We start from the raw sequence: 23,172 nt of genomic DNA, 5'->3' as shown, positions 1-23,172 counted from the left end.
GCTCATACATAACACACACACACACACACACACACACACACACACACACACAGATCAATAAAATCAGACTCATATAGTACTCTGTAAGTATTAACAGTTCTTTACCTAGGATTTTGTCTCCTGAATTCCTTTAGAATAAATAAAAATATTAATCAAAAAGGTTGGAACAGACTTGCTGATATTCAATCTATCTGTCCTTTGTTTCAACCAAAACGTTTATTTTTTAACAATAAGATGTCTTTATAAAAATATCTCTGAAATCTCTATTGTCTGTAGCCCTAAAATCTTCATTAAAAAATCTGGAAAATGTCAAATAAAGTTAAGGCTTCAAAATACTTGAACTCACAACAGATCATAAAACTTTAAGAATGAAAATAAAACACATTCAATCCTTTAAAAAAAAAAACACTATCACTCAGACACTAGGTATTTCCTAACACTAATAATAATTTAGAAAACTGTATTTTATGCAACTGTCAACACTGTATAATATTATCTGCATGAGTATCTCTCTAATACTGGTAATGAAAACAACTCTACTGCTGAAAACACTACAGACCCTTAATGAACGACACTCAACCACACAACTGATGTTCCCTGGGTATAAAGGTAATTTTAATTACACATCTTACTGTACAGTATTATTTTATGCTTGCCCAGGGGAAAAAATGTATTTCATTCAAAAGTAAAGGGATTCTTAGCTTTCCTTGGCCATGTTATCTATAAATAATCAGAGGTATATGTCCAAAGAGAAATCCATTAAGGATTGATGGTTCAAATAAATCAGTTGCCTTATCTGCCCAAAAAATCCAACTGTTTAAATAGAAAAACATGGATTCCACCCCTGCATTTCTAAAGCTGCTTCCTTATATTACCTTACAAAACTTCCATCATGTCCTTATGTACATACTTAGTATCAAGATCTTAAAATTTCTAAAAAAATCAACAAAATACCACCCTTTCCCCAGATTTTAGAATGCATAAATGTCCAAGCACTAATAACAAACCTAAAAAGATCAGTAACCTCCGGTGCATGCAGCATACATATATATCATACTTACATACGTGCATACTTTTTGGAGGTGGGCAGGAAGGCATGGTGAGATATATGAAGAAGTAGGTAGGATAGTTACCAAAAATCACAAAGGCCTGCTATCTCTATCATGTTTGAGAAGAAAGCATCAAGAAATAAGCTGATAAAATCTTAATGATCAACTGAAGTATGGCAAAAATTGCTGTTTGACAATGGATATGGTTAACTAATTTGATCATGGCAATTTTCTCATAATGTACACTATACATATAGGAAGCATAATAATAAAGTATAGTATACTATGGACTTCCCCACAGCTTCAAACAGCAAAGAAGGATCAATACACAGTGCATATGTCATCTAGAACTGCATTAAGCTAGAAATTATCACCAACTACTTGTTAAAAACTAAACTTAATTTTGGTAAGGTTGATACACTAATAGCCAGAATGGAGATATAACTCATTAGGAGCCAGCCTTTTCTACTTGTTGTCCTAGATGCCATCCCAAATACTGCTAAACAAACAAACTAGAAAAGAGAAAAAGAACAAGAGTCAACATATCTCAAGGAATTTGGTATGTCACAACCAAAACTTCTAAATGCATACATATTTTATATTCTTGTGCTTTTTTTTGTTTTTTCCCATGCTGGAGCTTGAACTCTGGGCCTGGATGCTGTCCCTGAGCTTCTTTTGCTCAAGGCCAGAGATCTATCTATCACTTGAGCCACAGCTCCCTTTCTGACATTTTTCACAGACTGTCCTGCCTGGGTTGGCTTCAAACTGCAAATCCTCAGATCTTAGCCTCATGAGTAGAAAGGATTACAGGTGTGAACCACCAGCTTCTTGTACTTTTATAAATATATTTTACCAAAAACATTTTATCTGAATACTTTTGTTGTTCAACCACTTGACTCACACCTTTAGCTCTTTCTGCACTGTTTATTTTAAGATTGGGCCTTACTTTTTCTTTTTCCAGGTCAGCCTGGACCACAAACCTTAGTTATATTTCCACAAACATTTTTGCTCATCCTGATCTGAATCCACAATCTTAGCAATATTAAGTCTTTCAGTCTTCCATGTAGCATGTAGCTGGGATGAAGATGTGAGTACCTGTACCTGGCTCAGAGTATTTAATAACATATCTGAAACTAATTTTTTTGACAAATTATACTTAAGCATAACACTATCTATGCAAGTATACCCAAATTTCCAAAAAGACTAATTTCTTATAGACCTAACACAAAGGGGATATTATGTAATTTAATCTATTAATGCTTTTTTTAAAATAATGTAAAATATAGTATGACCTTTTATCAACTTCCCTAAAGACAATACAAAACTGGAAATTATTGATAAGACATAACTACGATATAAAGTAATATAAAAGAGGAGTTGTGAATTCATTTATATGTATTCATAAAAAGTTTCGGCCAGGTACCAGTAGCTCATGCCTATAATCCCAGTTAGTTAGAATCATAGTTCCGAACTAGCCCCGGCAGACAAATTCAAGAGACTCTTATCTCCAATTAACCAGCAGCAAGCCAGAATGGTTAAGTATGAGTAGTGAGCAAAAAAAGCTGACCAAGAGCTCAAGGCCCTAATTTCAATTTTAAGGACAGAGGCAAAAAATAAACCAAAAACCCAATCTTGTTAGTTGTTATATATAAGCAAGTATTTCCTATTTTATGTTATCATAAAGACTTCAGCATTGTTGATTTGAGGTTTCATATTTTCTGTAAAGAATGTGATGCAACATTAAACTCTATCAAGATTGCAATGAGTATCTCAGTGGTTAACAGTGCTTATAGAATCTGCATACTACTAACTGGCCTCAGAAGAGTTAAAGTCAAAGAGGAATATTTTGAAAAGCATTTTTCAAATGATGCAATGAAAACTATGCTATATTAAAGAGCAGATCCCTTCCTAGATAGTGCTAAGTTTTGCACACTGAATTATCCAGTACTTTCAAAATTGTATCCTATTAAATGCAATCATCATTTTAAAAAATGAAAGAATCCACCTCATCCTATGCACCTATGAAGCAATTTCATCATTAAAATTTTGCCATTTGAAGAAACTGTCATTTGATAAATAAGCTTCCACTCGAATCTTGACCAAGACTGGCTTAACAAAAATTCTGACAAGATCAAAAATCAAAGCAGGCATGGTGGCTCAAATATGTAATCCCAGTACTCAGAAGGCTGACACGGGATTAATAGTTCAAAGCCAGCCTAGGCTACCTAGCAATTTTGTCTACAAGCTAACAAATAAGTTGTGATTTTCACAAACCTTTTCTTTGGTCCGGTTGTGGGGCCTGAACTCAGGGACTGGGCGCTGTCCCTCAGCTCTTCAGCTCAAGGCTAGCACTCTACCACGCCACAGCACCACTTCCAGCTTTATTTTTTCTGCTTATGTGGTGCTGAGCAATGGAACCCAGGGCCTCATGCATGCAAGGCAAGCGCTCTACCACTGAGGCACCTTCCCAGCCCCTTCAAATACCTTCTCCCACTGAAAGGACATAGAGCTTCTAAAGAAATAGCTGATTACAGATCTGGGCATACCTGGAAAAAAATCTTGCCATATCAAGTATCAGCAAAGTTACTAATAACTACTTGGACCAAAAGGACTCACATACTGACTTGAAAAACCTCTTGTCATCAATCTGAGCATCAATGATGCTAACAACTGCAGGGAGTAGAACCTTAACACTTATTTAAACCCTAACCCTAAGCAGAGAAAAACAGACCTAGAACCTCAGCTATTTGGAAGATAGAAGGAAGATTCCACATTGAAGCCCAACTAGGCAAATTAATCAAGATTTTACCTCAAAAACAAAATAAATGCTGGTGCTAGGGGCTCATATCTATAATCCTAGCTACTCATGAAGGCTGAGATCGAAATTCAAAGACAGCCCAAGAGCTCAAATGGTAAAATGCCAGCTAAGCAAGCAAGCCAAGCAAGTGTAAGGCCCAGAGTCCAAATTCTAGTTTAAACAAAAAATAAAAACCCAAATTTGTAGAGAAGATGGGGAAAAACAAGTCGTTTAAGGATATAGGTGGACGCATTGTACAAGTTGTCATGTCGAAAACGAACTTTACAACTTTGGGGCGGGGGGGGGGGGGGGGGGAGGCTGGGAAGGGATGTTAAGGGTAAACAAAGGAGGAGGCTGCAATACTTGATAAGAAATGTAGTCATTATCTTGCCCATGTAATTGTAACACCTCTGTACAGTATGTTCACAAAAGAAAAAGAAAAAAAATTTAAAAAGAAAAAAATCAAAATAAAAACCCAAGGGGATACAACTTAAGTGGTAGTACATTTGCATGTACAAGGTCCAAGGTTCAATACCCAGTACAAAAATGAAAGGTAGAAGAGAGAAAGAAAGAGGACAAGAGAAAGATTAGTTTTAAACATTAGGAAGGAGGTTTGTTTTAAACACCAACAGAAGGATGCTTGTGAATCAGCTCACTTTTTAAACACATATAGCTAAAAGAGACAAGCATCTATTCTGCCTTCGTAAATTGTCACTGAATAATCAAATACTAAATGAAAATTCATTTTTACATAAGTATCCTAAACTGTACATAAAATAGAATGACAGAACAGATCTAAATTGTTATTTTCTAAATCTCAATTTCATTGACATTTTAAAACCCTAGTTGTAGGGGCTATAGTCTTCATCACAGAAAATTAAGCAGCATTCTAGGCCTCCACCAAATTAGACAGATGTTTGAAGTGTCTATCCCCTCCTTTCACTTAAGACTTTGTCCCTGAGAGACAAACCAAACATCCTGGATAAAGATTTCTCAACTAGACACTGTACATACATCAGTGGGCTGCTTACACTGCCACCATGCCAACAACAAAAAGGAGGCATTACGTGCCTCCTTGAGACTAACACCCAAAAGGTAAGTCTCCCCCCCACACCACACTTCCAGTAAAAACAAATCTAAATTTCATCAAGCTCCTAGATCCAACTTCCAATTATAGGAAATGCCAAAGATAAAATTAAGTGATACCACATGTAGGAAACCATTCATTTATTACTTTTGTTGAGAAAAGTAAAGCTAGTCTACTAACACTTCCATGGTCCAGAGATGTGTCTCAAGTAGTAAGTGCTAACTTACTACTCGAATCTTGACCAAGACTGGTTTTACAAAATTTTTGACAAAATCAAAAATCAAGGCAGGCATGGTGGCTCAAGTATGTAACCCCAGCACTGAGGAGGATTGACACGGGATTAATAGTTCAAAGCCAGCCTAGGTTACCTAGCAACTCTGTCTACAAGCCACAAGTGCCTCCAACCAGGCACTGGTGGCTCACAGTAAGCACAATGCCCTGACCTCAAACCTCCATACTGACCAAACCCCTCCCCCAAACACATCATTTAGATTGCTTCAATTCTAAAAAAATAGTTGATTGACACTCATGAGATGAATTTAATGTTAAACTAGTAACACATTTTAAAAGCATTATCAGGTACCAGTGGCTCATATCCATAATCCTAGATAATCAAGAGGCTGAGACCTGAGGTTCAAAGCTAGCCCAGGCAGTAAAGTCCTTCAAACTCTTACCTCCAATTAAAGCAAAATGAAAGAAGTAGCCAGGCACCTATAGCTCACGACCATTATCCCAGCTACTCAGGAGGCTAAGATCTGAGGATCATGGTACAAAGCCAACCTAGGGAGGAAAGTCCATGAGACTCTTATCTCCAAGTAACCACCAGAAAACCAGAAGTGACGCTATGGCTCAAAGTGGTAATGGGCTAGCCTTGAGCAAAAAAGTTTAGGACAGCCCAGGTCCTGAATTCAAACCCCATGACTGACCAAAAAAAAAAAAAAAGCCAGAAGTAGAGCCATGGCCCAACCGGTATGTTGCTAGCCTTAAGCACAAAAACTCAAGAGAGCCAACTCCCCAAGTTCAAGCCTCAGGACTAGCATTAAAAAAAAAAAAATTAAGGTTTATTATAATGAGAATTATGTTAAAGATGTATCCCTTTTACAGTCCTTGGAAAAATATCTCAAAATAATTTGTAGATTAGGACTGGAGGCAGGCCTAAGTGGTAGAGTAACTGCTTGGCAAGCAGAAAAGTCTGTGATAATTATCTCCAAATAACTACAAAAATAGCTGAAAATGGAGCTGTAGCTTAAAAAGTGGTAGAGCACTAACACTGAACACAAAAGCTCAGGATAGCACCTAGGCCCTGAGTTCAAGCCCCAGGATCAGCACTCAAAAAAAAAAAAAAAAAGATATTTCAAAACTTCAACAAATAATTTAGTCAAAGAGACATTCAGTAATGTTTTCATTTCAGCCTTACTGTAAGAATGATATAATAAGTGAGCTAAACAGGACAAATGATTCCCCATATTTAAGCCAAGAGTTATGTCAGATTATAACCAAGCAATTACATTCATCCATATTACTGTACTGTACATAGAAAAATAAAAACAATGAAACTTACCTATCAGTCTCCCCTACAAACCACTGGAATAAAGTTCAAATTTATATTCCAGACAGGAAATGTAACTCTATACAACCTACTCTATACATTTACAGATTAATGGCTTTTTACTCTAATTAAACATGTACCTGTACCTCAGTCCTCAAAATTGTATTTGCTTCATATTAATCAATAAGCACCAATAATTACTCTGCTAATATATAATAGTGCCAGATGCTAATGGCTCACACCCATAATCCTAGTTCAGGAAGCTGAAATCCAAAGAACCACAGGTTTGAAGCCAATGGAATCAGAAAAAGACCATGAGACTCCATTTCTAAACTAACCTGCAAAAAGCAGGACTGGAGGCATGGCTCATGTGATAGTTGAACAAGCACAGGACCCTGAGCTCAAATCCCAATAACGAAAATAAAATAAATAAATAAATAAATAAATAACAAAATCCACACTGATTTTAGCCAAATGAGCAAAGTATTTTAGCAAAGATCAAATACAGAATGAACTTGAAGGGGCTTAAATGGCCGAGATGTGATTTAAATAATTTTTCACCCAGAAACTTAGACCTACAAGATGAATTATTTCTTAGAAAAATAAAATAATATAAAATGAAGTCAGCCAAGTTGTTGTGTTTAGTGTTGTGGTTGTTTGCAGGATTTGAACATAGGGTATTTCCCTGAGTTTTTGTGTTCAAGGCTAGTATTCTAGGTGGTTAATTGGAGAGTCTCACAAACTTTCCTGCCTGGGCTAGCTTCAAACTATAATCCTCAGATCTTAGCCTCGTGGGTAGCTAGGATTAGTTGTGAGCGAACAGCATCTTGGCTTGTTAAGTTTATCTAAAAATGTCTTAAGTAGACAAACCACAGACTATATACCCTAAAGTCCAAAATAAAAGCTGGTAATCCAAGTACCTAACAAGTTCAACTTAAATTCCAAAATTTTTTGTAACATTTTCCTACTTACCAGTTTATCATTTTCATTGGGCATTTCAAATACACATCTCAACTTAGAATCCATTAATTCATCAGGTTTTGCCTCCTTCCACTAAAAAACAAAGCCATTATGAGACATAAAAAGTGTGACTGTAGCAAACATTTTACCTGAAGGGATTACTATAGCTCAAGTACGGCTGCTCTGGGCACTAGTGAAGAGTATATAACTCAGCCAGGACCCCTGATGGGGTGTGCATTACAATTATAATCTCCTAGTGTCACAAAACCTTCAGATAATCCTAGACTTAAAGTCACCATCCATTAATTTGATATCAACAGTGATAATGTAAGTTCAACCCCATTTCTGAATGATTTCAAAGCAATACTTCAAAATTCTTCTTCAAATTAGGATTCTTTGCAATGAACAGACATTTTCAAATGTTAAAAATTAGGTTTGTTAGCCGGGGCACTGGTGGCTCATGCCTTGCAATCCTAGCTACTCAGGAGACTGAGATCTGAGGATCACAGTTCAAATCCAGCCCAGGCAAAAAAAGTCCATGAGACTCTTAACTCCAATAAACCACCAGAAAACCGGAAGTGGCACTGTGGCTCAAGTGGTAGAGTGCGAGCCTTGAACTGAAGAGTTCAGGGCCAGCACCCAGGCCCAGAGTTAAAGCCCAAGTCCAAGCAAAAAAAAAAAAAAAAAATAGGTTTGCAGCCTGGTACCAGTAGCTCATACCTCTCCTAGTTTACTCAAGAGACTGAGAATCACTATTTGAAGCCAGCCCAGGCAGGAAAAGTCTGTGACAATAAAGTCCATGCAACTCTTTGTCTCCCATTAAACACCAAAAAGCTGAACAGTAGAGTGGTGGTTCAAGTAGAGTACTACCCTTAAGCACAACAGTTCAGGGATAGCACCCAAGCCCTGAGTTCAAACCCCAGGACATACACACACAAATAATACATAAATACACACTCTCTCTCTCTCTCTCTCTCTCTTTCTCTCTCTCTCTCACACACACACACACTCTTCTATACTTACCACAGCTTCCATATCTGTAAAGTTTGGTGGAGCAAAAATTGTCTGTACCATAAACTTATGTTTACTTTTTTCATTCGGATCATAGTCAAAGGGTTGCAGCATTACTAAATAAGAAAAGACATATTTGGTTATCATTTCTATGACCTCAGTAACAACTCAACTTTAAAGAAAACCAAGATGGCTTAAGGAAGCAAACACTGGATTTGTTTTGTTTGTTTGCTAGTCCTGGGTCTTGAACTCAGGGCCTGGACACTGTCCTGGAAGCATTTGGTACTCAAGACTGGCACTCTACCCCTTGAGCCACACTATCACTTCTGGCTTTTTCTGTTTATATAGTACTGAGGAATCAAACCCAGGGCTTCATGTATACTAGGCAAGCAACCTCCCACTAAACCACATTCCCAGCCCTTGGACTCTTTACACTAAAGTATCCACAATCAACTTTATGGGCCCCAATAATTAATTTTCTAATGTCTGTCTTCTGACTTCCTAAGTCATTAATAACCTAACAATATTTAAAAATGAATATGAATGTATGCTGCCTTCTCTAAACTTAATTTGTGAAAATTTTTAAACTTTATTGACATTAATATTAAATCTAGTAAACTGCTTGTTAAAACTACTTGCAATACAAATTTAGACGATTTTAGTATTCCGCTGTAATTTTAAATTACATAACTGAGATGCTTCCTTAGATACTCAATGACTTTAAAAACTACTTTAGACTCAGAAAGACAAAATGGCTCATGTTTTCTCATAAATGGAAGTTAGATTTAAATCATAAACATACATATGTATGCACACATGCGCATGTGCATGCGCACATACACATGCACGTGTGCACACAGACATGTGCGCGCACGCACACACACACACACACATACACGAGAATTCCAATGCATAACTCCTCCGAACAACTAGCCAACGTTTTAACAGAATGAATACCAAGAAGCAGAAACATTTGTTTCTTGGAGGGAGGGGTGTCAAAGGAAATAGGGCAGATAAATAAGAGGAAGGGTAGGTGAATACAGTCATTATATTCAATGCACACATACTTAAATGAAACCATTTAACTTGAAGCAATTGATGGGGTTGGGAAAGATCAGGGAGAAGTTAGAAGGGGTGACATTGATGAAGATGCATTGTACTTATAAATGGAATTGTTGAACTGAAACCCCTTTATATAAGTCTTAAACAAAAATCTGATTATCATGCTTTAATATTTTTCTAAAACAGATATAACAGTTCAATCAAATCTGATTCTAAGAAAATATGAAATCATAAAACTCTTGATGTCTGAAATTTTAATTCCTAGTATTATTATTCAAAATTTTTCTAATTCTTAGTAGCCTAAGAATTCCATGAGAAGAATCAGTAACTAGTCTAGTGAGTGGGTAGTTTATAAAGTTTTCAACAAGCTACTTGTTCAAATACAGGGGGATTGTGTAGAAGAAAGTGTTCTGAAAGTACATTTTTTTCTTAAGAATTACTAATATAAGTTCAGCAATCAGAAACCTTTGAAGAAAAACTTATTCAGAATACTTTTACGGATGCCTAGGTTTAATATAACTGCACTGATCTTTAACCACATGGATTTAATAATTACATTTTCTTCACGTTTAGCTAAAGGATTAAAAATGTAGACAGAAAACATGATCTGGAATGCTCGGGGCACTGGAGGCTTATGCCTGTAATCCTAGCTACTCAGGAGGCTAAGATCTAAGGATCAAGGTTCAAAGCCAACCTGAGCAGGAAAGTGTGACTCATATCTAATTAACCGGAAAACCGGAAGTGGAGCTGTGGTTCAAAGTAGTAGGGCCCTATCCTTAAGCAAAAAAGCTCAGGGACAGCGCAGGCCCTGAGTTCAGGTGCCAGGGCACACACACAGAAAAAAAAATCCAGAATGCATGTAACTCCTTTTTTTTGAAATGCTTATCCTGAGGCTTGAACTGGGCCCTGTCCCTGAGCTTTTGTGCTGAAGCCAGTGTTCTACCTACCCCTCAGGCACAGCTTTACTTCCTTCTTTTCAGTGGTTAATTGGAGATGAAAAAGTCTCACAGACTTTGCTGCCCAAGTTAGCTTTGAACCATCACCCTAGATTTTAACCTCCTGAGTAGCAATGATTCCAGGTGTGAGCCACCTGAGCCTAGCTAATTCCTTTGTTTTTAAATTTCTTAATCTTTTTCTTTGTGCCAGTACCAGGACTAGAGTTCAGAGAGACTGAGTACTGTCCCTTAGCTTTTTCACTCAAGTCTCTTGTTCTACGACTTAAGCCACAGCTCCACTTCTTGCTTTTGGGTAGTTAATTGGACTTTCCTGCCCTGGATAGCTTTTGAACTGTTCTCCTCAGATCTGAAGACTCTAGAGCAACTACAAATTACAGGTGTGAGCCTTCAGTACCTGGGCTCTCCCTTATACTCTTAATTTAACATTCCAAACTCCCAGTATAGGGTTTGAATTCAACTCTTAGGCAAGTAGTTATCTCTCACATAAGGTCTTAAACATTTTGCACAAGCTGGCCTGGGACTCAATTCTTCTGTTATACCTCTCACTTGGCTGGGATTACAGTTATGTTGTCATGCCTGGCTTGCTGAGATGGAGCTCTCCAAATTTTTTCCCTAGGCTGGTCTCCAACTGAAATACTCTCAATCTTTACCTTCAGAGTAGGAGGAATCAAGTATGTGCCACTAAATCCAGATATGTATCTTTCTCTTATTTCCCACCCATCTTCTCAGGAACTAATTAAGTGGACTAAGCAAGCAAATATAAAAGCAATCCTCCCAGGCCACCTTATCACAAAACTCTCTCAAACAACAACAAAAATCCTTTTATATAGCCTCCTAGCTCTCAAGTTTAGGATACACCTATGGGAGGACAGTGTCAACAAGAACTGTCTGTCCATCCTGCCTTTGCAGTAGTGCTATACTTTTAATTCTCTCAATGGGCCTGTTTTATTAGCCTTCCATCCTGTATAATTTGTTACTTTTAATATGCTGTAGGTTTGAAAATGTAAAACCAACACAAAATTGTTTTATTATCTTAGTATTTATTTATTAGGATTCGTCTAAGCTTTCTGGGTTTTTTGGGTGCAGACACTGGGGTTTGATTTCAGGACCTGGGTGCTGTCCCTCAGTTTTTTTACGCTCAAGCCTAGCTGAGCTACAGCTCCACTTCCAGCTTTTGCTGGTTAAGTGTAGATAAAGTCTCAGACTTTCCTACTTGGGCTGTCTTTGAACCATGATTTCAGCATCAGATTTCAGCCTTCTGTTAGGTCTGTCCGGTAGAAAAGGAAAAAGTGTTTATTTGGGGGAGAGCAAACTGCCGGCCCACATGGGCCCACAGGAGATGGAAGCATGCAGATCAAGCAAAAAGAGGGAGGGGACTGTGGATGAGTGGGATTATATAAAGAAAGATGGGAAGATGTGACCACAGCTGATCTGGAAGTGGTATCAAAGTCTGGGGAACCTCTCATTGTCCAAAGGAGGCATGACCAGGGCAGCTTAGGAAGTGACCTCAGAGTCTGGGGTCCTTTGCTGACTCATAGTCAGGTGATTACTGGTTTCAGGCAGGTGAAGAAGGGGGGGCAGAGGGAGAGGACCCTGTTCTCCTGGGCAGACCTAACACTAAGTAACTAGGTTTACAGGCATCAAGGATCTTTTTTAATTCAAGTATTTCTCAGCCATATCCCCAATTCTGACCTGAAAGATGCTGAATCTATAGGTGTGTCCCTCCTTCCCAAGTATGACAGCACACAGTGTGAGAATTAATGTTGTAAAAAAGAATAAATGGTCTACACATGAGGTCTAAGAGCTGGAGTCTAAGTACTAGAAACTGTAAGAAAACACTGTCTTTTCTATCAAAGTGTATTGCTTAAAAGTTCTTTCTTTGGCCTGGTGACTTGGTTCTTGCTAAGAAAAAGAGGAACTGCTTTGAGATAAGGATTTTTGAAATCTAAGTTTTGTCTTAGATTATACAAGAAATAGAGGACATGTGGGTATATTTTTAGATTATTTTTGAATTGTTAAAAAGTTTTGCCTTGCTGGGACAATTCTTTTTGTGTCCATCGCTGACTCCAATGGTTTTTGGAGAGCATATTTATAACAAGACATATATTCTCATACTTGCTTCCTATCTTTCAACTATATTAGATTGCTAAGGAGTACCATCTTGGGAAATGTTAAGGCACTGAGAAAACACATTACAGAAGGTATCAGCATAGATTCCACAGTAGTAAACAATCTATACATGGAAGAAACCAAGGACACTTTCCAAAGGTAAGTAAACAAGGGACTAATGAAGTTTTCAAAGGCAAGATACTTGCATTGCACACTTTAAGCAAAAACATCAGAACCCTACAAGTAATCATAAATATGCTGTCATTTTCAAAGATTAAATAGTAAGAGGAAATCATAGCAGAGAATGAAGTATAATCTAATTTAGAGCTTGACTTTTAGTTTTTTAACTACCAAGTTTTGACAATTACAAATTAATCATACTTACATAAGTGAGAAATGTTCTATGGAATAACCAGAGAATATCTTTGAAAGCAAAGTCAGAATAATATAAAAACTTTCTCTCCCCTCAAGATGAAACATTTACTTAACAAGTCAAAATATAATCATAAAACAACACAATTCAAAACTGATTTTTACCTGAAACAGTCACAGTTGAGCCTGGGTCAATAATTCCACTGTTGGGCCTCACACAGTACCGGCGAGGTGCTGTAGTTTTCACTTTGAAACATACTTTTCTATCCGACGGATTTCGCAATTTAAGATTTGTAGTGACTACATCTGTAAAGGGGCCTATTAGGTTTAAAAAGAGAAAAAAATGTAATTAGATTCATAACAAAAGATGAATTGAAAACTACGCAACATAACCTCAATTCTGTTTATATACTTATGTCTGTATAGGCACAAATATTACCAATGGCCAACAGTGCCTTTTTTCTAGGTGGTAGACTTACTAACCAGGTAATTTCCTCTTCATTCTGAACCTGTAACTTGCAACATGTCTACAAAAAGCATTAATTATTTTCTTTTAGTATCTTTTGGAAGTTTCAATCTATGGGATAAGTTAACAATTACATTCTTCTAGTATACTCTCACATGACTAAATGCAACAGAATTTTCTAATGGTCTTCAAACCAGTGCCAATTTAAAGTTCACCTTATGACATCCCTGTACCTGAAGACACTATAACTGACCACTATGTGCCACTCATCTCAATTTGACTTGGTGGACATAACTCATTTACTCAATCCATTCACTCACATTGTTCCATCTAAATACAAAGTTTTTAAGGTTTTAAGATTTGTTTTGAACCAAAACCAAAAAAAAAACAAAAACAAACTGATCTAGTCCCCATTTGCTTAAACCAGTAATCCTCAAGCCATGAAGATTTGTTATTACTGATTAGATAACAAAAATTAATTATTTGTTAATTTAGAGGCATGAAATAAAACTTCGAAGTGGAGCTGTGGCTCAAGTGGTGATGTGCTAGCTTGAGCAACAAAGCTCAGGGGCAGTGCCTAGCTAGGCCTTGCATTCAAGGACCGGGACCAATACCTGCACACCCATGCACACGTAAACACACAGAACTCATCTTATGTTTAATGAACATCAAAAGGGGACTGGAGGCTGAGGCCACTATAAAAGCTTATCTGAATTTGAATCTTCTGAGCATGAATAAGAGTGTCTTTCCAAACTTTGAAAGTCACAGTACATATGTCCAAACTCAGACAATTCTCCAACCAAGTAAAAGTTTTCATCTTGATAAATACTGGAAAAAACAAATCTAAAGAGGTATTAGAAAAGTGTGCTGGAGATGAAAGTCTTGTGTGAATGGAGAACAGGAAATTGACAGAACAAAGGTACAATAGTTTTGTTCAAGCCCTAGAAGTACAATGATTTTATTATGAATGCTTAATCATATTGTCAAGCTAATTCAACCTTTTGACGTATACCCTCTGTGGCTCTTTATTGCTCATATTAAAAAAATAGATTAGCTCCTCACCACACAGTCAACATCAAGGGAAAGGAAAAACTGTAACCTGTGTCCTTTATTATATACATCCACACAGGTTACATGGAAACACATAGCTGTAAAACAAGGAGTATTAAATTCTACCTTTACCATTCTAAAACCCATATTTAGAACTCCTCTTAAGTCATCCTCTCTCCAGAAGGTAAGTTTTTGCTACTTTCATTGCTTTTACTTTCAAATAACCTCTTATTCAGTTTTTTTTAAAAAACCCACAAATTATAACTGAGTGTAAAATTTTCTAAGCTACATTAGGCCTTTATTATTAGCACTAAGAATAAAAATCAAATTTCTTGGTTAACATAAGAACTTCAAAAATTATTTTGAACAATTCTGTATTTTCCTAATATCATTATGTAAGTTTAACACTTAATTTTTAAATTATGTGATATTTTTTATTTTCCCTAAAGAGAAAAATATGAATCTTCGAAATCAGTGATTTTTAAAACTGATTTTATTCTTTGGTGCCAGTCCTGAGTCTTGAACACTGGTGCTTGGGCATTATGCCTTAGCATTTTTTGCTGAAGGCTAGCACTCTATCACTTGAGCCACAACTTCACCTGCAACTTTTGTTTTTTGGCAGTTAACTGAAGGTTAACTTCTAGACTTTTCTGCTCATTTTTTCCCCTGATCCCTTTAAACTCAGATCTCAAGCCACAGAGCATGGTTCATGTTATCAATTTTATCAACCAACTTTTTAAAGGAAGGTTGCACCCAGCAAACACTTCAAAATCTGAGCCTATTTTCCAATACTGAGGACCACGAGCTAAGAATAACCAATTGCATAGCTTTAAAAAAGTCGTGGAAACAACTGGTCCACATTTGTAAAATCCAGATTCCTTTGTGAATCAAACAAACCCACCCCTAAGAAACAGATATAGACACACACACACACACACACACACACAAACTTAAATACTCAAGGGCTGGGAATGTGGCTTAGTGGTAGAGTGTTTGCCTAGCATGCAAAGCCCTGGGTTTGATTCCTCCGCACCACATAAACAGAAAAAGCTGGAAGTGGCACTGTGGCTCAAGTGGTAGAGTGCTAGCCTTGAGCCAAAGAGCTCAGGGATGAGTTCAAGCCCTAGGACTGGCAAAAATAAAATTAACACTCAATTTTAGGAATGGTAAGAAATTTGGGTTGCAGGGGAGATTTGTATCATTCCTCTACCCCAAAAGTTGATTATTACAGGCTTGAGGTCAAGTGTGTACTGAGCTAAAAACAAACTTTTACATGACAATGACACAGGGTATTTGTATGGCATTATGAATGACTGGGTTGTACAAGAGGGAAGGAATAATGGTCCACATCCGTTCTGCAATGCCAGGACAGCTCACTCATAGTATTATGCCCCCACCTTAGCAAATTTTCAAATACTGGTCCCTGCTGCAGCTTAGAACTCGAATGTCCCCTATAAGCCCATGTGCTAAAGGCTTGATCCTAAAGCAATGCTACTGAGAGGTAAAGGAATGTAGTGGGGCCAAATGGGAGAAAGTTAGATCAGAAGCGAAGTGTTCTAGAAAGGATTATGGAATTCCAGTTCCTCAAGGAGGCAAGGCTGAAATAATTAGCTACAGCAATGCAGGTCATTATATATGTTTATATAGGTTTTAGCAAATTAACTAGGCTGTTAACACTCTTAAATTATTTACATATCACCTAACTATATTTCCTAATCCATAAGCACACCAGGTACATTTTGGAGCATTAAAACTGAAAATGCCATCAATAAGCAATATATGAGAAGAATTTTAAATAGTGTGCTTCCCTTGTTCACACGAGTCAATGTGACCAAAGTATTTTTACAGAGTTTATGTCCAAGGAAGCTTTAAAATATTTTTCTACAAGTTTATAAATGAAGTTACCTTAAATATATTGGCCTCTTCTATCTCATACAATACTATAAGACTTGATGTAAGTAGGCCCCATAAAGACAGGCTCCTTCTTTTGTCTACTGCTATGTCTCCAACATCTAAACCAATACCTGGTATAATAGTAACAATTATTGTACAAATATCATACAAATAAACAGTATCACCGAAAGTCCTATTTCTAGTCAAACAAATTTAGCTACCAAAGGATTAAAAATTTTCTTCATAAAAATTTAGTATGAATTCTGAGCAAAACATTATTTTACCTACATTTGTAATACTGAAGTATTTATTCATACTGCATTAGTCAATTAAGTTTCTGAATGTTTCATTAAAAAAAAATCTCTACAACTCATCAAGCACAGCAGTCTCATCTGAAAATAAATAAAAGGACTATCAAACTCTATGGACCTAAAGTTGTAGTTAGAAGTTACTTAACCAACAGAACTGGGCACCAGTGTCTCACACCTGTAATCCTAGCTACTCTGGAGGCTGAAATCTGATGATATGGATTAGAAACCAGACTGGGCAGAAAATCCCTGAGACTCTTACCTCAAATTAACCACTCAAAACCCATAAGGGAACCTTACTGCATTGTTGGTGGGAGTGTAAACTTGTTCAACCACTTTGGAAAGCAGTATGGAGGTTCCTCAAAAGACTCCACATTTGGGCATTTACTCAAATGATCACAAACAAGACCATACTAATGCTACCAGCACAACTATGTTTATTACAGCCTTATTTACCATAGCTAAGATATGGAACCAACCCAGATGCCCCTCAGTAGATGAATGGATCAAGAAAATGTGGTATATATACACAATGGAATTCTATGCATCAGAAAGTATGACATTGCCCCATTTGTTAGGAAATGGAAAGACTTGGAAAAAATTGTATTAAGTGAAGTAAGCCAGGCCCAAAGAAACATAGGCCCCATGGTTTCCCTTATTTGCAATAACTAGTATATGTCTGAGACAAGCAGAAAAGGTCAGATAAAAGTTGATGTTAGGTGAAATGAACCCCAAGATAAGTATTCAAATGTTTCTTTCATGTGATTGTTTCTAACATATAAGATTATTTCTTTGTTGCTTTGTATGTCCCTCCCCCACGATATAACCCCTGCTTTCACTGTATCTGATGTTGGTATACTTTTTAGAGGGGAAGGGAAAAGACAAATCGTTTAAATAGAGATACAGGTGGACCCATTGCAACAATGAGATGTACAAGTCGTTATGTTAAAAAAATGAACTTTACAACTTTGGGGGGGGGATTGGGGGAGTGGGGGGAATATGGGGGGCCAGGGGGAGGAGATGGGAAGGGTTAGAAAGGGGAAAGAAAGGAGGAGGCAACAATGCTTGATAAGAAATGTACTCATTATCTTGCCCATGTAATTGTAACTCCTCTGTACGGTATTTTTACAATAAAAAAAAAAAACAGAAGTGGAGCTGTGGCTCAAAGTAGTACAGTGCTACCCCTGAGCAAAAGAACTCAAGGCCTGAGTTCAAGTCCCATAACTTTAATTAAAAAAAAAAAAAAAAAAGTTACCCAACAGACGGAGACCATGCACTTTCATAGTTATCCATCACCTTCACATACTTAAAGGTTTAAAAAAAAACCCACCTCTTCATTTTGGGGGGGGGGGCGCAACACATTGTCTCTCATCAATGTATTTTTTAAGACTTTAGGTGGAAGGGATGGGGGGATGGTACAGGAAAAACAAAGGAGGAGGCAACAATGCTTGATAAGAAATGTACTCATTACCTTGCTCAAGTAACTGTAACCTCTGTACAGTATTTTCACAATAAAAAACTTATTAAAAAACCATTAACTGGGTTAATCACTTAACCTCTTTAAACCAATATAACTTGTTTCAATTTAGAGTAAGCAAAATGATCCCTGATATTTTCTTACTAAAATTATGTGAGACTATGATCAACTTTATTACCTTAAAGGATCTCTTACACTTACAAGGAATTTATTATTTTTAAAAAAAAGAATATATGCCTTTATTTGACAATTTAAATTCTATAAAACAATGTATGTGTCTTTTTTTTTCTTTTTTTAAATCAGGCTAAGCTTAATGGTATATAAGCCAGTAATTCTAGTACTCAGGAAGCCAAAACAGAAGACTTTTTTTTTTGTTGGTTCTGGGGCTTGAACTCTGGGTCTCGGCTCTGTCCCTCAAGGCAAACCCTCTACCACTTGAGCCACAGCGCCACAACACCACTTCTGGCTTTTTTTTTTTTAATGTGGTGCTGAGGAATCCAATCCAGGGCCTCACGCATAGGAGGCAAGCACTCTACCACTGAGCCATCTTCCCAGGCATCTCCTCCCCCCACCCCTCCAACCCCCCCCCTTTCAAAAGCAGGAAGATTATGAGTTAAAAACTGAACCTCAGCTACTAATGGTGAGTTTCAAGGCCAGCTCATATTGCATAGGGGACTCTGGGAAAGAAGAGAGGGAGGGAGGACCTTAAAGTACCTCAATGTTTGAAAGCTGTCTTCTTTTTGAATAATTGCTGTTACTTTCCAGTTACAATAAACCCCAATAAGCAATCATTTGCAAAGTCTTTTTAATTTTCTTCTAAAACTATTTTTTCGTGATTCAAAACAAGCAACCTCCTATCTCTGAAAGGCGAATATGACTTCAAGGTATGGTCACTCAAAGTAAGATACAAAGTCAACAGGAAAAAGAGCAGGAAGTATCTGTGAGAAAATAAAAAGGGTGCCTAACAGGCTCTGTTCACAGACATTTTGCAAGATTAAGGCCTTACAAGAAATTCAAAAGGTAAGGAAACCTGACTGATAAAAGCCAAAAATGATACAAGATAGCACATTTGAAGGATAAACACCTCCAGAGATCTAATGCACTACAGACCATAAAATTGTGTTATATTTATGATTCCTGATAAATGAGCTTAAACTATTCTATAAAAAAAAGAAATCAGGTGAGATCGTGGGAGATTATCAATTTGCTTCAGTCAAACAACCACTTTATTATGTATATGTTTCATAAAGTCATGTTTTATACCTTAAAAACAGTAAAATTTAGGAGAGTATTGAACTGTAACCCAGTAACAGTATTAAAAGGTAAGAACTGAAAAATAATAAGCTATTGGGCTGGGAATGTAACTCCATGGTAGAGAGCTTGCCTTGCACAAATTCAATCCCCAGTGAGGAGAAAATCCAGGAAAAAAATTACAAAGTTACTTTTGTTGTGAGGGGTTTTTGTTTTTTGAGGGGCTTTTTTGGGAGGAGAAGGGTTATTGGGGCTTGACTAAAGAGCCTAGGCACTGTCCCTTAATTTTTTCCACTCAATGCTGGCCCTATACCACTTGAGCCATAGCTCCACTTCCAGCTTTTTCTGATGCTTAATTGGAAGTAAGTTTCACAGATTTTCCTGTCTAGGCTAACCACATCCCTCCTCAGGCTCCTACATAACCAAGATTACAGATGCAGGCCAGCTAATTTTTCCCAATCACAACAGCCTCCCCTTATTCCTAAAGGCTGTGTTCCAAGACTGCCAATCCCCCAAGGGATGCCTAAAACCTAGGATAGTGGCAAACCTGTAATACCTTTTCCATCTTAACAACATACAAGGTGGCCACAAATTTTACAGCCTAAAGTGGGATAGCAAAACCAGCAATCATCTCGTGGATTGAACTTTCTTTTCTTATGGTAGATCTTAGCAACTTCCGCAAATATTTTCTTCTTTCCTTATTGAGAACTTCCACAATTTCACTTAAAGGAAACATTTGATGGGTTCTCCTTGCTATAGCATAGACATATGTAAATTGTCAGCCCCACTATTCTTATTGTTTGGGGACTGACAACAAGCACAGCAATAGCAGCAGCATTCTGATGAGATCTCTGTTTAGTAACTGACAGGTGAGCACAAAGCAGTTGTTGGCCATAGAAATAGCCACACTTTGGGCATGAGGAAGCAAGGCAGCACCAAACTTTAAGAGGTATTTCTAGAACTGTTCAAGCAGTCAAAAACCATGGGGGAATGTGCTTACTTCCTGTTTTTCCACCTCACTTTTTAAAATGTCTTCTCCACTGTCATAGACACAAACCTTTACAGCCAAAACACCTAAAGATTTACTTAGTTCTTCCTCTCACTTTAGAAAAAAGGCACAAAAAGAGAAAATCTATCTATGGATTTTAGTCCGCTAACCTCAAAAACATGCTCAATCACCATTTTCAATTATGACATCTACAGCCTGATAAAAAACCCAATTGTAAGAGATTTAAGACCAAAGAGAAAAGGAATTACAAGTAAGATCATCTCAATCTTATTAATCCTCTCTATGATACTAAGTAATCATGCTATGATGCCAAATCTTATTTCCAGGAACTCCAGGAATACAAAGGTAAAAGTAACTGTAAAATTCTCATACAGCTCACATAGTTTGAAAGAGGAAAACATATAAGCATACGCATCATATAATATGACAAGCATTATTTTGGGTAAACATAACCTTCAAAGTGGCATGAAAAAGGCTACTTGGATTGGAAGAAATCAAAGATACCACAAGACGAAGTGATTCTTGAACTGGAGATAAAAGATTCCAAGCAGAGCATGTACAATGTCTTGCAAAATTAATAATATTTAAGGAAGTTTCATACAGCTTTGCAAAACTATAGGTGGAAATTAATATTTAAGGAAGTAAGTTTCATATAGCCAAAAGTATAGGTGGAAGAGAAATAGCAGGCACTAAGTTTGATAGGCAGGAGATTCAGGACTTTTCAAGTACATACAGGTATTAACTGCAGGTACTTTAACCTAGAGAGCAATTATACTAGATTTTGCTTTTTCTAGGCATAATTATAGCCACAGTGTGGAAAAATTAGGCTGAAGAAAGCTGACACTACAGAAAATGAAACCAGTCTGCTGACCAGATAGAAGATAATCACCTGAAATAAAAACTATATCTAAAGTTCAGACCTACCTCTGATAAAATATACATTTATAAAGTGAACTGTCTAACTTGGGGTCTTTTCATCAACACCTTTAAAGGATCAAAACATACCTGGCACATTGAATGAGATTATGATCTTCCTATCCTCTCTACCACAAGCCTCCAAATGATAGACAATTTAGTCATCATCCAGCATTTCTTAATCCAATGAATAGCACCATCATTCTACTTCATGTTAGCAGAAATCTCCTAGCTGCCCATGAAACCAACAACCCCCTTCTCTTTCTAAAGTACACAGAGTTAACCAACTCTCACTAGTTTGATTTTCAAGTTTCCTCATCTCCAGCACAATGGCACTTCAACACAATTGGTCACCTCTCCCCAGGATGATTACAACAGCTACCTACTTTATCCCTTCTAATTTTAATTTTCATTGCAACTAAGTAGTGCTATTCAGTATTCTTGCTTAATATTATTTCTTAGTGCAACCCAATGTTACTCTATTCCCCCTAACTTCCAGCCCACCCTCAAATCAACACAGTCAATCGCCTTATAAATATGCCATGTTCCCTTCTACCACAGATTTTTGTACATACATGTTTCTTTGCGCCCGAAGGTGGCCCCTCTCCCCCCAGTAACTTCTGCTTAGAATCTTAGTACCATCCAGTGTCAGGCTTCCTTCAATACCTCAGCAGTCTTTCCCTATTTTAGATTCTAATAGCACTGTGTGTATGTGTGTGTGTGTATTTAATATAGTGTATATACAGTATATGTATGTTTATAGCTATAATTCATTTATCTGAATATCTTGATTAGTCTTATCTCTCCCTTTAGAATTGAGTAATGTTTTTACTCATAACCAAGGTTCTAATACTGATTCCTCAAACCTGACATATTACAGATGCTCAAAACTAATGTAATTATATTGGATTCGAGATTGAGCTTTTAAAATAATGAATTTAGAAGTAAAAGTGCATTAAAGGGAATAGTCAGATAAACTAAGAAGTAGAAACACAAATTTTAACTATTTGCAAAAAATGTTTCTAGTATGAGTAATAGTGATGCTACTAAAAAGTAATTTTAAAACACACAGGAAGAAAATTAGGCTCAGGTAGTAAAAAAAAAAAACAGCTTAGATGTTAATTTTGAGAGGTCTAAGAAACATTCAAATCTAAATGAGAGTATGTTCTAAAGCAGCTAAGCTGTTGAGCTTAAGCTCTAAATTAAAATACCGAGTTAGATTTGGATATGTACTGGAGCAAGGAAGAGAAACAGGAAATTTTAAAACTGAGTCGAAACAAGAAGCAGAAAGACAGCTAAAACCAAATCAGAAATATCAGCCACAGAAAAAAGGCCACAGAAGAGCAAAATGAGAAGAAAGAAACTGAAGGCAATGGTTTTTATACAGGTAAAGAGAATTGAAGAATTGTTGTTAGTGCTGGTCAGTGACAGGTTAAATGAGATAAAACTTGGAAATGATCAATGTAGGGGTGATCAATACCAAGTGAGAACACAAACAGAAGTAAGGTAGAGTGATGACAGGAGATTAAGAACTGGAGAGACAATGAACATGGACTGCTTTTCCAAAATAGTATGAATGTAAAAGAAACTAAAGACCAGAAGGAACATGAGACAGCTGGGATACAGAAAGTACTGCCTGCTAATTTATTCTTAAAATGAAAGATTAAAGGGTTGGGAAGGTGGCTCAGTGGTAGAGCGCTTGCCTTGCATGCATGAGGCCCTGGGTTCCATTCCTCAGCACCACATAAGCAGAAAAAAAAAAGCTGGAAGTGGTGCTGTGGCTCAAGTGGTAGAGTGCTGTGGCTCAAGTGGTAGAGTGCTAGCCTTGAGCTGAAGAGCTGAGGGACAGTG

General features: G+C 37.1%; 1 protein-coding gene across 2 annotated transcripts in view; it reads right to left on the bottom strand.

The window, feature by feature from the left end:
• Positions 1-23,172, bottom strand: part of Vapa (VAMP (vesicle-associated membrane protein)-associated protein A, 33kDa) — a 40,848-nt gene that overhangs the window by 13,689 nt on the left and 3,987 nt on the right. For both annotated transcript variants that reach the window (XM_013035847.1, XM_013035846.1), the window contains exons 2-4: positions 13,118-13,270; positions 8,466-8,569; positions 7,455-7,535 (exon numbers count right to left, since the gene is read on the bottom strand). In XM_013035847.1, the coding sequence (XP_012891301.1) occupies positions 7,455-7,535; positions 8,466-8,569; positions 13,118-13,270 (338 nt within the window). The remainder of the gene's footprint in view (positions 1-7,454; positions 7,536-8,465; positions 8,570-13,117; positions 13,271-23,172) is intronic.

The sequence above is a fragment of the Dipodomys ordii genome, unplaced genomic scaffold (assembly GCF_000151885.1).
Source record: "Dipodomys ordii isolate 6190 unplaced genomic scaffold, Dord_2.0 Scaffold226, whole genome shotgun sequence".
Taxonomy (NCBI): Eukaryota; Metazoa; Chordata; class Mammalia; order Rodentia; family Heteromyidae; genus Dipodomys; species Dipodomys ordii.
Note: the sequence above shows the minus strand (reverse complement) of the source record. Positions and strands in the feature narration are given on the sequence as shown.